The sequence below is a fragment of the Notechis scutatus genome, chromosome 2 (genome assembly GCF_049901735.1).
Source record: "Notechis scutatus isolate UNSWTSFEM ecotype Mainland chromosome 2, rNotScu1.2, whole genome shotgun sequence".
NCBI lineage: Eukaryota > Metazoa > Chordata > Lepidosauria > Squamata > Elapidae > Notechis > Notechis scutatus.
Genome location: NC_142010.1, coordinates 23,650,583 through 23,663,779, shown reverse-complemented (window position 1 = coordinate 23,663,779; position 13,197 = coordinate 23,650,583). Strand labels below are relative to the sequence as shown.

Genomic DNA, 13,197 nt, shown 5'->3' with positions numbered 1-13,197 from the left:
CAAAAAAAAAAAAAAGTCCACTGTGGACAATAGGTTCACTTAATGACCACCATAAAAAAAGATGTAAAATCAAGTCAGTCATCTGATGACCTGCTTAACAAACTGCATGACTTACAACAATAATCCCAGTTTCATTTATGGTCATAAATTGAGGAAGACCTGAATTAGGATTTGAACAGTTTGTATGTCCTTTTGTCTCTGATGATTTAATACAGTTAAACAGCCTTTTTCTCCAAAGGAGAGAGAGAGAGAGAGAGAGAGAGAGAAAGGAAGGAAGGAAGGAAGGAAGGAAAGAAAGAAAGAAAGAAAGAAAGAAAGAAAGAAAGAAAGAAAGGAAGGAAGGAAGGAAAGAAAGAAAGAAAGAAAGAAAGAAAGGAAGGAAGGAAGGAAGGAAGGAAGGAAAGAAAGAAAGAAAGAAAGAAAGAAAGAAAGAAAGAAAGAAGGAAGGAAGGAAGGAAGGAAGGAAGGAAGGAAGGAAGGAAGGAAGGAAGAAAGAAAGAAAGAAAGAAAGAAAGAAAGAAAGAAAGAAAGAAAGAAAGAAAGAAAGAAAGAAAGAAAGAAAGAAAGAAAGAAAGAAAGAAAGATGAAGCAGTGTCTTCATCTTTCCAGGATGTTGGAACCGCCTCAAAATTCTGGGATTTGGCTAAGATTTCTCAGAACCTCAACAGATTTGGAAATCTGCAAGTTGTAGAAACCAGAAACAAGCAATTTCCAGTCCCCGAAGGTCACTGGCTCCGCTCTTATTTGTTCCATCCAGGTTACAGCAAAGATCTGAGGACCTCAGGAAGAGAAACACTTTAAAAAACAACAGCCATGTAATTGCTTAATCAGTTCAGCTCTTCTGATTAAAATATCTCATTAGTTGGCAGCCTGAATAAAAAGGAACTCAGCTCTCGGGTGTGGGAGGGCAGCCAAGTGTGCGGGGGTGAGGGGAGGAGGGGAAGACTTTGCAGAAATAGTCCAGCTTTGATACAGATGCATTAGCAAAACGGAAGGAGCAGGGTGGTCTGGCCATTCTGAGCCCTGCGTGCGAAGGATTGTGTTTGGAGCTGTTTCAGAACAGATGTTATTGGTTGAAGGCCCTCAGTCCTTCAGCTTTGGTGGGGGGGGAACTTGTAGGAACTTCTGGGGTTTTCCAGCTGGCAGCAAGGACAAAACTGGAGGTCCTGGGGACCTGCTTCTCTGTCAGAGACTAATTCCTTCTGACAGAGTCTGCTGCTGCCCCCTTAAAATGGTTGTGATGCACAGCAGCCGCCTTGTGTGGTGGAATGGAGTCTGGATTCCCAGGAGGGCAAAGAAGCAGCAAGCTTGGAAAGTTTGGTTGGCAGGAAGCGGGGTTGAAAGTAGCAGTTCCCATCTCAGGGTTCCAAGTAATACACCCATAGCAAACAGAACTCCGAGGCAAGCGGTTTCCTCAAAGAGCAAGTTTATTGGATATATCATATTGGCACAAGCTGGTGAAAAACGACTCTAAAGGTTCCCGCGGTTTTCCCCTAATTAAAAGTAAACATTTCCCCCCTTTTCCCAAATTATCAGTCACATGGTCCAATCAAGGTGCTGTCCGGTTGCTTGGAAACTTCACTCCTCCTCTTCTCAGCCACCTGCGGGAATGTCCTTGGTTCACATGAGAAACCATTTTGTTTTGGCTACAAAACCCCAGCTATCTCTATTCCCCCCTCCCTGCCCCTCAGCACCATTGTGGCAGCACTGAAGCCTCCAAGATGGCCTCTGTCAGGCTAGCTTCAGAGCTGACATCCCAGAGTGCATCTACAGCTCTGCAAATAGTTGCTTTAGTCTGGCAAGATTCTGTCTGTAGGGGAAGAACAATCAAAGCAACTGAGGTAATTCCACCTGCCATTTTTGGGACCTGACACCTTGCTATGGTGGGAATTAGGAAGCAGGCCCCCTGATTGCTCCTTCACTCTGATCTCCAGTACATCACTTCCAACTGAGGGGAATCTATTCCTATGCTGTTTAGTTGGCATTTATGTTTTCTAGCTGAAGGAAGCTATTCAGGGTAACCATCTGTGCCAGACAAATAAGAATCACATCGCTGTAATATAATGGGGGGAGGGGAGTGCAATTCCCTTCAATATTATTATCCCACCCAATGGCCTCTTGCACTTTAGGTATTTAATTTTTGTTTATTGCTAGTCTTCTCTGCTCAGCTAACTTTGGATTCAGGGCCCAGTAATTTCTGATAGCCATACTATAAAGCAAGGGAGCTGCTATATGGCTGTTATCGTTATTAGCACATCATTCTAACAAGAAAATGGGGAATATAAAAGACGATGGTGACGTTGATGGATAACCACAGGCTTTTCTTCCTTTTCTTACGTTTTACACAGAGAAGGAAGCCTGCTGGTGGCTTCACATAACTCTTTTGTTTTATTTTCCAATAGAAGGTGATAGGAAGTCTATTGTTTGCCACCTAATCTAAGCAGCAGAATTTTAGGGTCCTGTGGAGGCTGCAGAATTTTAGGGTCCTGTGGAGGCTGCCACCTAATCTAAGCAGCAGAATTTTAGGGTCCTGTGGAGGCTGCAGAAAAGAGGCCGCAGGTTACCCACCCACCCCTCTTATAAAGCAATGCCCGCAATACATTATTGGGTAGTTGAAGTCACAAATTTTTTTTCCCCATCATTACTGTTAATCTTGCTTTTAATCATTCTCAAGCTTTGTTTATGTGGATTACGGTTAATCTATAATATACTCGATCATCTGTCTATCTATCTATCTATCTATGTGCCTTTCTATATCTGGCTATTTGGCTATCATCTATCTATATATCTATCTGTCTATCATCTATCTATATCTGTATATCTTTCTATCTATATCTGTCTGTCTAGCTATATATCTATCTATCTCTATCTCTATCATCTGTCTATCTCAATATATATCTGTCTATCTATCATCTATCTATCTATCTATCTATCTATCTATCTATCTATCTATCTATCATCTATGTGCCTTTCTATATCTGGCTATTTGGCTATCATCTATCTATCTGTCTATCTGTCTATCATCTATCATCTATCTATATCTGTATATCTTTCTATCTATATCTGTCTGTCTAACTATATATCTATCTATCTCTATCTCTATCATCTGTCTATCTCAATATATATCTGTCTATCTATCATCCATCTATCTATCCATCTATCTATCTATCTATCTATCTATCTATCTATCTATCTATCTATCTATCTATCTATCTATCTATCTGGCTAGCTGTCTCTATCTATCCCTAGCTCTGGCTCTGGCTGTAGTTCTGTCTCTGTCTCTATCTCTGTCTCTATCTATCTTCTATCTATATCTATATCTGGCTGGCTATCTGCCTGCCTGCCTATCATCTATTTATCATCTATCTGTCACCTATCTATCTCTCTATGTCTGTCTGTCTAGCTAGCTAGCTTAGCTATCTATCTCTATCATCTGTCTATCTATCTATCTATCTATCTATCTATCTATCTATCTATCTATCTATCTATCATCTATCTATCTATCTACCTACCTATCTATCTATCTACCTATCTACGGTATCTAGCTAGCTAGCTATCTCTCTTGGGTGCCACCATAATCCTCAGCTGCACGGCACATGAAATTATTTGGAGCTAAAGCTCAACACATATGAGAGGATCAGGTTTGGGGACATAGTTTCACTATGAAACCTTAACTTGGTGCCTGTGCATGGCTGCCAACTTCCTCCCGAACACGTATTGGTGATAGCATTTCACCTTTCTCATTTGTGTCCCTGCCCCCACATCTATCCTACGTTGCCATACTGCTTCCATTACTGCCAGCACGAGCAGCTCCTTTGCAGCAGCAAGAAAGGACTGCTCCCACCCTAACCTTGAGTTTGGATCTCTCCATCACCTTTAGGGGAGTTCCAGGAAAGAAATGTGGTGCCATAGTGCTGTCTGCCGAAGAGCTCAGCAATTGTCGGGTGAGTGGCTTGTTCTCTCCCTCTCATCTTGGGGGGGAAAGTGGGAACCCCTTTCCTTCCTCCACTTCATGCGTAGTGGGACATGAGCAAAATGAGTGGGGCAGCCTCTCTAGGATGAGCTACTAATAAAGGAGAATATTTGTAGCTCAGGCTTGAACTGAGGAGTCCTTGGTGCTCTCTGAGCTTGGTTGCTTCCTTGCAGATGTTTCATTTCCCAGACGAGGTAATAGAATAGAATAGAATAGAATAGAATAGAATAGAATAGAATAGAATAGAATAGAATAGGGAAAGAATAGGATAGAATAGAATAGAATAGGGAAAGAATAGAATAGAATAGAATAGAATAGAATAGAATAGAATAGAATAGAATAGAATAGAATAGAATAGGGGAAAAGAATGGAATAGAATGGAATGGCATAGAATAAGGGAATAGAATAGAATAGAATAGAATAGAATAGAATAGAATAGAATAGAGAAAGAATAGAATAGAATAGAATAGAATAGAATAGAATAGAATAGAATAGAATAGAATAGGGAAAGAATAGAATAGGGAAAGAATGGAATGGAATAGAATAGAATAGAATAGAATAGAATAGAATAGAATAGGGAAAGAATGGAATGGAATAGAATAGAATAGAATAGAATAGAATAGAATAGAATAGAATAGAGAAAGAATGGAATGGAATAGAATGGAATGGAATAGAATAGAATAGAATAGAATAGAATAGGGAAAGAATGGACTGGACTGGACTGGACTGGACTGGACTAGAATAGAATGGAATGGAATGGAATGGAATAGAATAGAATAGAATAGAATAGAATAGAATAGAATAGAATAGAATAGAATAGAATAGAATTCTTTTATTGCCCAAGTGTGATTGGATACACAAAGAATTTGTCTTGGTGCAAATGCTCTCGGTGTACATAAAAGAAAAGATACATTCATCAAGAGTCAAGAGTCATCAGGTACAACACTTAATAGTAGTCATAGGGTACAATAAGCAATCAAATCATACTAGGAAACAGTCAATATAAATCGTAAGGATACAAGCGACAAAGTTACAGTCCTACAGTCACAAGTGGGAGGGGATGGGCGATAAGGAGTGATGAGAAGATTAACAGTAATAGCAGTGCAGACTTTGTAAATAGCTGAACAGTGTTGAGGGAATTATTTGTTTAGCAGAGTGATGGCTTTCGGGGGAAAAACTGTTCTTGTGTCTATTTGTTCTGGTGTGCAGTGCTCTATAGCGTCGTTTTGAGGGAAGGAGTTGAAACAGTTTATGTCCGGGATGTGTGGGGTCTGTAAACATTTTCACAGCCTTCTTTATCCCTGCTAGCACTGATGATGTTACCTAGTATTGAGTAATGAAATGTCTTTAATGTCTTCATGAAAATATCCAGGTTAGAGAGCAACCAAGGTGAACTCCTTTACACCAATATCCAATTAGAACAGATACAAACAACCTTTGCCGAATCTAAGGCCACACTTGACTTTTGAATGGCATGCTGTGAATTGCCAGAAAAGAGTGGAGGAAAGTATCCAACCATAACTCTCACTATTCATGTAACTCAGTCATCCGATAGTCTAGGTATCTAAAATAAAAGGGCCAATTTTTAAAATGGCCAGATTTTGGTGTTCTCTCTTCAAATCTCATGACATTTCAACATTCTTAGCCAAAATCTTTCAGGGAAAAGCCGCAATCTTAATAAGGCTTAGCAATTTTTAAAGCATTTAAATTAAACTTGAACGAATTGTGCCATGTACTTGTACCATGATGCAGAATGGCAGAATAATGGAAGGGATCAGTGAGGTCTTCTAGACCAACCCCCTCTGCTCAAGCAGGAGACTCTATACTAGGGGTCTTCAAACTTGACAGCTTTAAGACTTGTGGACTTCAACTCCCAGAATTCCTCCTCCGGTCATGTTAGCTCAGGAATTCTGGGAGTTGAAGTCCACAAGTCTTAAACTTGCCAAGTTTGAAGACCCTTGCCCTATACCATTTCAGATAAATGGCTGTCCAGTCTCTTAAAAACTTCCAGTGTTGGACCATTTACAACTTCTGGAGGCAAATCATTCCACTGATTAATTGTTCTCACTGTCAGGAAATATCTCCTTAGTTCTCTCTCGTTGATTAATTTCCATCCATTGCTTCTTGTCCCACCTTCAAAGTGTTTTGGAGAATAGGTTGACACCCCTCTTCTTTGTGGCAGCCCCAGAATAACAAAACCTTTGTTTAATATGTCCTGTATGCCTCAAATTACATTGCCACCTTTTGACAGCAAGCCCATCAGAGGCTATAGCAGGGGTGGGCAAACTTTTTGGCTCGGGGCCTCATTGACTTTTAAAATTTGACAGACGGGCCACCACCTGGTGTCGAAATGCCTGTCATTACAAGTCAAAATCAAATGAATGCAATCATTCAATCATTCACATCAAACCTTAATTCTGTACCAATCTTGGCGGGCGATTAAAAAGACCAACGGGCCGGATGTGGCCAGCGGCCGTAGTTTGCCCACCCTGGGCTATAGTATAGGTTCAAGATAGAGATCAAATGTGGGGACAGTTAATTTTATGCCATTGTGGTAAGGTATATATTTCCCTGCCCTCAGTTCTGCTATGCTTCCTGCTGCCTCAATATGACTGTGTGTGAGGGAGAGAGGGGGGGGAAGAGAGAGAGAGAGAGAGAGAGAGGGAGGGAGGGAGGGAGGGAGGGAGGGAGAAAGAGAGAGAGAGAGAGAGAGAGAGAGAGAGAAAGAGAGAGAGAGATGGATGGATGGATGAGTGGAGAACACGCTCTTCAAGTACAGAAAAGTATGGAAGAGCTCATCTGTGGATGAGAATGTTTTCAATTCATCCATTCCTGACAAATGTCAGCACTGGAAATCAGCCACTTGAACTACTTATCTTAAAAGGGCCATTAAGAGATTTTGCCAGTAGCAGTTTTGAATGGAAGTTGATTCTCAGAGGTATAATAGCCCCCAGAAAACCCTGGACTGACTCTAAAAACAGCCAAGGCCAGAGATCCTGGAAACCATCTGTAAGCTATTCATGTTCCTTGGGGAAGAACATGAACAAATCATACATGAGGACAGTTTTTTAGAAAATGGAATCAAATCAGAAATGGCTCTTTTGTGTTTATATTTTTGACTGTCCGTCGGTAAAAAAAAAAAAAAAAAGTTTGAAGCAGTGGGCCTATTATGTTTCTTATGAGTAGTTTTCTACTCCCATAGTTGATTATTTCTGATGACCTCTTCCTTGCTCTGCTTCCCTTTCTGATGTAGCCTTTTCCTTCCAGGACATTATCACCATGCAATTGTGTGCCAACAAGCTGGACAAGAAGGATTTCTTTGGCAAATCAGATCCCTTCCTTGTTTTCTACCGCAGCAACGAAGACGGCACGTACGCAAGAGAACTCCCTTTCGAGGCAACCAACTTCCCAGGCCCAATTCTGGGCTGTTACTTTAATGGCATGTAGCTGCCTTGATAGTGTCATTAGGCCCTGAATTGTTCACACACACACACACATACACACACCTGCTTCCAAGAGACACTAGGCTTGCTTTTCTACTCCTCTTTTCTCTAGCCATTCTTTTTGCTAGTTAAAAAGAGATGAGAAGGATGAGTGGACATTGATTCTCAGGTGTGATCCCAACCCACATCAATAACCTCAATTTTTTTCCACACCAGTTTTCACCAGGGGTGAAAATTGCCCGGCTCTATAAAACCGGTAGCTCTGAAGAGTAGCAGACACCGAACCAGTTCTGTGTTTGCTCCTGTTTGGCCCACCCGCCCACCTGGCCTCTTACCTGAGCTTTATTTCCTGCTTTTTCAACCTCAGCTGTTTTGCGCAGCACAGCTGAGGTTGAAAAAGCAGGAAAGAAGAGGATTTTCAAACACTGCGCACCTGCGTGCTGTGCTTTTCAGCTGTCACAGGCAGCACAGCTTAAGGTTTTTTTACATGCGTGCGCGCACAAAACGTAGTCACCGAACTAGTAGTAAGACCAGTTGAATCCCACCCCTGGTTTTCACTCACCTTTTTTATTCTGAGATGGGAGAATTAAGATTTGAGAAAAGGTACTATTTATTTTACACGCCCCTAGCATGAAGGAATATAATGACTATTCCCTGTCGTCATATGAGCAGAAAATAATGGCGTGTGTAGGGGGTAGCTTAAGCCGAGCTAATATGGCTCCCTTGATCAGCAGCTGAGGTATATTTTTTGCCCTTTACCCCCCTCCCTGATACTCTATAGCAGGGCTGTCCAACCTTGGCCCCTTGAAGCCTGGCGGACTTCAACTCCCAGAATTCCCCAGCCAGCTTTGCTGGCTGGGGAATTCTGGGAGTTGAAGTCCGCCAGGCTTCAAGGGGCCAAGGTTGGACAGCCCTGCTCTATAGGATGCCATCTCAGTTTTCTTTCTTGTCCTTTCTAAACGTCAGCTTGTATATTCATGGTCCCCAAAAGAAGATTTCTTTATTTTATCCCCCCAACCCATTTTAACCTTCCCCCCCCTCCCCCGCCACTGTATTTGGGGTGGAGGAAGAGATACTGAGGGAAGAAAGGGATTTGCTTTTCAGTGCATGTGTTCTGGGGCTGTGCAGGATGGTTACACGAGTGATTGCAGCGGGTGAGTCCTTTTCCTCAGCGTGCTTAGAGTGGAAGAATCAGAGTTTTCCATATGTGGTGAAAATCAGCTACATTATGGCCTTGCTTCAGTCCTTCAGTGGTAGAGCCAGAGAAGGCTACCCTGGTTGCTTAGCAACGGTAGCACTCAATGTCCATTTCTAGCTTGGCTCAGAAGTGGTTGGAGAGCACATTCCACATTTTGTTCTCCGTCACATCGAGCTGATCTCCATCCTTCCCCAACGAGTGGATGTTCCAATAAAGGATGTTGGGGAAGAAGGCCAACAGGCACGGTGTGCGGTGCCTGGGTTTGGGAGGCACAGATGGAAGGGGGAAATTGAGATGCTGCGGCTCAAGAGCTTCTGCTGAAATTCCCTCTCCAATTTTTGTGGCTTCGGAAACCCAAAGGAGCCTGTGCCAGAGGGCTCTTCTTGCGGATGGACAGCACACCTGGTTTCTGGATGGATCAGCTTTCTTTAATCTGGCGGCCTGTGGATGTTCTAGGCCAGGGGCCTCCAACCTTGGCAACTTTAAAACTCCTGGACTTCAATTCCCAGAATTCCTCAGCCAGTGGTCTTATGGAATTCTGGGAATTGAAGTCCAGGAGTTTTAAAGTTGCCAAGTGTGGCGACCCCGTTCAAGACTACAATTTTCATCCTCTTGAGCATGATGAACTGTATTCTCAACTGCATTGCAATCCAACACCTCTGGAGGCTGTATTATGTTACTCCACACCACCTCAAAGCCCATTAGCCCTCCTTTCGTGTTTGCTCTTTCCCTCTTTTGCCATGACTCCTCTCTGGTTCCAGGTTCACCATCTGCCACAAGACAGAGGTGGTGAAGAACAATCTGAATCCCGTGTGGCAACCGTTTTCAATTCCTGTCCGCTCTTTGTGCAATGGAGACTATGACAGGTTAGGGTTTATATCTATACTTTGGGCCTAAAGGCTGGCAAAGGACAGAGCACCCAAAATATTAAGAGGAGGAGAAATTTGATTTCTATTTTTTATGCTGTTTCCAGGTCAAAAAGGTTCAAGGCTGTTTAAAAACCATTGAAGTACAGGTAGTCCTCAATGAGCCCTAGATTTATGTTGTTAAGTGAGAAATTTATTGTGAGCTTTGACCCGTTTTGCGACTTTTTGGGGGGGCCATGTTAAGTGAATTGCTGCAGTTGCTAAATTAGTCGCACGGTTGTTAAATGAATCTGGCTTCCCCATTGACTTTGCTTGTCAGAAGGTCGCAAAAGGGGATCACGTGAGCCCCTGGGACACTGCAACCGTCATAAATATGAACCAGCTGCCAAGCATCTCAATTTTGATCAGGTGATCATGGGGATGCTACAAAAGTCGTAAGTGTGAAAAATGGTCGTATAAGTCAGTTTTTTCAGTGATGTTGCAACTTCGAACCATCACTAAACGAAGTGTCGAGGACTACCTGTACCTCAGCTGGGAAAAGGGTATCCAGGTTCCCATAGGTATCTATCAAAAGCAAGCAGTATAAAGGACTACATAGTTCAGGGGTGTCAAACTCAAGGCTTGCAGGCCGGATGTGGCCCACTATTAGTGGTGGGATTCAAAAAATTTTACTACCGGTTCTGCGGGCGTGGCTTGGTGGGTGTGGCAGGGGAAGGATACTGTAAAATCCCCATTCCCTCCCCACCCCATGAACCTGCTTTCCAGCTCCATTCTCCTGTGCAGGGCAACCAAAGAAGACCCAGCCAATCAGCTGGGACTCGGGAGGCAGAGCATAGATGAGGGTGGGGCCAGTCAGAAGTGGTCTTTGCCGGTTCTCCGAACTACTCAAAGTTTCCGCCGGTTCTCCAGAACTGGTCAGAACCTCTTGAATACCACCTCTGCCATGATGTGATCGGATCCAGCCTGCAGGGCCATCCTGGTCTAGCCAATGCAAAAAGCAAAGATCAGGCAGGCCAGCCTGGATTCAGCCCGGTCTACCCAATGCAAAGAGGAAACATGCCAGCGGCTTGGGGAGTGGTGTCAAACTAGCCACGCCCACCCTGTCGGCCACGCCCGCCCACTCACCCACCCACTCTCAAAGTCAACCACAGCCCTGATGCAGCCCTCAATGAAATTGAGTTTAACACCCACCCCTGATATAGGTGAAAAACATATACATTTTTAGTGGCATAAGGAAGAACTGATATTGCCTGGCCTATTTCCCAGGAGTGAAGGAATGATCCAGATTCTAGAAGATATTATTTGTTTGTTTGTTTGTTTATTTACTTACATACATTTATTTATTTATTTACATTTATTTATATATCAAACTTCTTAACCCCTCATGGGGGGTGTGTGTCTCTGGGCGTTGTATAGGTAGTCCTCGACTTACGACCACAATGGAGGCCAAAATTTCTGTTGCTAAAGCAAAACACATGTTCAATGAGTTTTGTCCTATTCTATGACCTTTATCACTTTCTTGTCACAGTTGTTAAGTGAACCTTGGGGACGCTGCACCAATTGTAAGTGTGAAAAATGGTCCTAAATAAGTCATTTTTTTCAGTGCCACTGTAATTTTGAACCATCACTCAACAAACTATTGTAAGTCGAGAATTATCTATATAGATGGAACATACATACATTTTTAATGGTATCAGGAAGATGTATATTTCCTGGCATGTTTTTCAGGAGTGAAAAGAAAGTTCTACATATTATGGACTGGCACTTAAAGGAATTTAACGAGTATGGACATAAACTCTACAGCAGAGGTCTCCAAACTTGGCAACTTTAAGACTTGTAGATTTCAACTCCCAGAATTCTCCTGGGGACCCCTGCTCTACAGCATATGCCCTATCCCCTTTTTCATTTGGTCTCTTGCTTTCCTAAGCTGAAACCCTCGTTTGGGAACTCACCTTCTCTTGTTACTTGTTACCTCCGTTCTAGGACTGTGAAAATCGACGTCTATGACTGGGACCAGGATGGCAGGTGAGAATACAGACCAGTTTTTATAAACCACCTTCCCCAACCTGGATTCCCCAGAAGTATTAATTTAGGGGGTCTTTGGTGCTCTCTGAGCTTGGTTGTTTTCTTGCAGACGTTGCATTACCCAAACTAGGTAATATCATCTGTGCAAGTCTAGTCTAGCCCTGATGATGTTACCTAGTTGGGTAAGGAAACGTCTGCAAGAAAACAACCAAGCTCAGACAGTACCAAGGAACCCACATTTCAGCCCAGAGCTACAAATATTCTCCTTTAGTGTGAAATTACAATTCTTATCAATTCATCCAACATGAAATTGTAGCCCAATTCTTTTGAGGGCATCATGATGGGGGAAAGTTGTTATAATCCTTTCTCTTATTCCAGAGATTCAAGAAACAATTATCTGGGTATTGTATGCTAATCACAGATGGCATTACAGCTAAAAATGAGTGAGGGCCTCTTACTTTCTGATGCTCCCTTTCTCTTTTTATCCTTTTCACTCTGCACACAACCAGCTGCCAGCAAAAGGACAATTAATGTTTTTGTAGATATTATTTGCCAATATTATTTGAAGTGGAGCCAAAAGTCAAATTTCTTGTGACTTGTCTTACTTTAATTGAATAGCGCAATTCCATTTGTGCTTATTTAGATGTAAATCTAAATAAGTGTTTGTATAGGATTGAACCCTTGGCTTGAACAGAACAAATTTAAAGCATTATTTCCTTTCTTTTCAAAATTATTTGTTCCTAATCCGAAGCTAAGATTGGCAGAAAGAATTGCCAGGATTTTCTGAAGCCTTCTTAGCTAGAACAGAGCTCATAGCAAACTTCGGCTAATTTTATGAGGCTGATTTGGTAATTTTGTGAATGGGAGATTATCAAGAGCCTGTATGTAGATTAGGAAGTTAAAATAAAAGATGACAATTGGAAAAGGATTTTCTTTCTGTTGACAAGAAAATTACATGCGATTAGAAAAAAGTGGATCAGATTTGGACAGGACTTGGGTGGGATATTTTGAGTAGTTCAGAGAACTGGCAAATACCACCTCTGACTGGAGATTTTACAGTATCCTTCCCCTGCCATGCCCACAGTGGTGGGTTCAATTTTTTTTACTACCGTGGCAGGGGAAGGATACTGTAAAATCGCCAGTCAGAGGTGGTATTTGCTGGTTCTCCGAACTACTCAAAATGTCCACTACCGGTTCTCCCGAACTGGTCAGAACCTGTTGAATACCACCTCTGCATGCCCACCAAACCATGCCCACAGAACCAGTAGTACAAAAAAATTGAATCCCACCACTGTCAACATGGCTGTAGAAAGTCAAAATAACATGCCAAAAGAAGGTACAGGTAGTCTTCACTTACCAACTGCCTCATTTAATGGCTGAAGTTGCAAATATAGAAATAAAACAGCTTTGCAACCAGTCATTGCATTTATGGCTGTTGCAGCATCCCTTGGTCAAATGATCATCACTCTGGCACTTTTCAACTGGCAGACATTTACAGTTGTGTGGCCATTCATTTTTAGTATTTATTTGATTTGTCAATCGCTTACAAGATGCAGGTATAAGAATAAATATAGTTTTGAATACATGAGAAAAATAAAAAAACAATAGGACAGGGACGGTAGGCACGATTGGTGTGCTTATGCACGCCCCCTACAGGCCTCTTAGGAAGGGGGTGAGGTCAAAAGGAGACAG

The 13,197-nt window shown here is 42.3% G+C and overlaps 1 protein-coding gene across 1 annotated transcript in view; it reads left to right on the top strand.

Annotated features, from left to right (window-relative positions):
- The window catches only part of LOC148131923 (copine-9-like), a 34,568-nt gene extending 23,063 nt beyond the window's left edge, over nt 1-11,505 (top strand). Inside the window, exons 7-10 of the mRNA XM_087954488.1 lie at nt 3,881-3,944; nt 7,241-7,340; nt 9,376-9,480; nt 11,464-11,505. Of these exons, the coding sequence (XP_087810614.1) occupies nt 3,881-3,944; nt 7,241-7,340; nt 9,376-9,407 (196 nt within the window). The 3' untranslated portion in view covers nt 9,408-9,480; nt 11,464-11,505. The remainder of the gene's footprint in view (nt 1-3,880; nt 3,945-7,240; nt 7,341-9,375; nt 9,481-11,463) is intronic.
- Nucleotides 11,506-13,197: the final 1,692 nt, after the last annotated feature.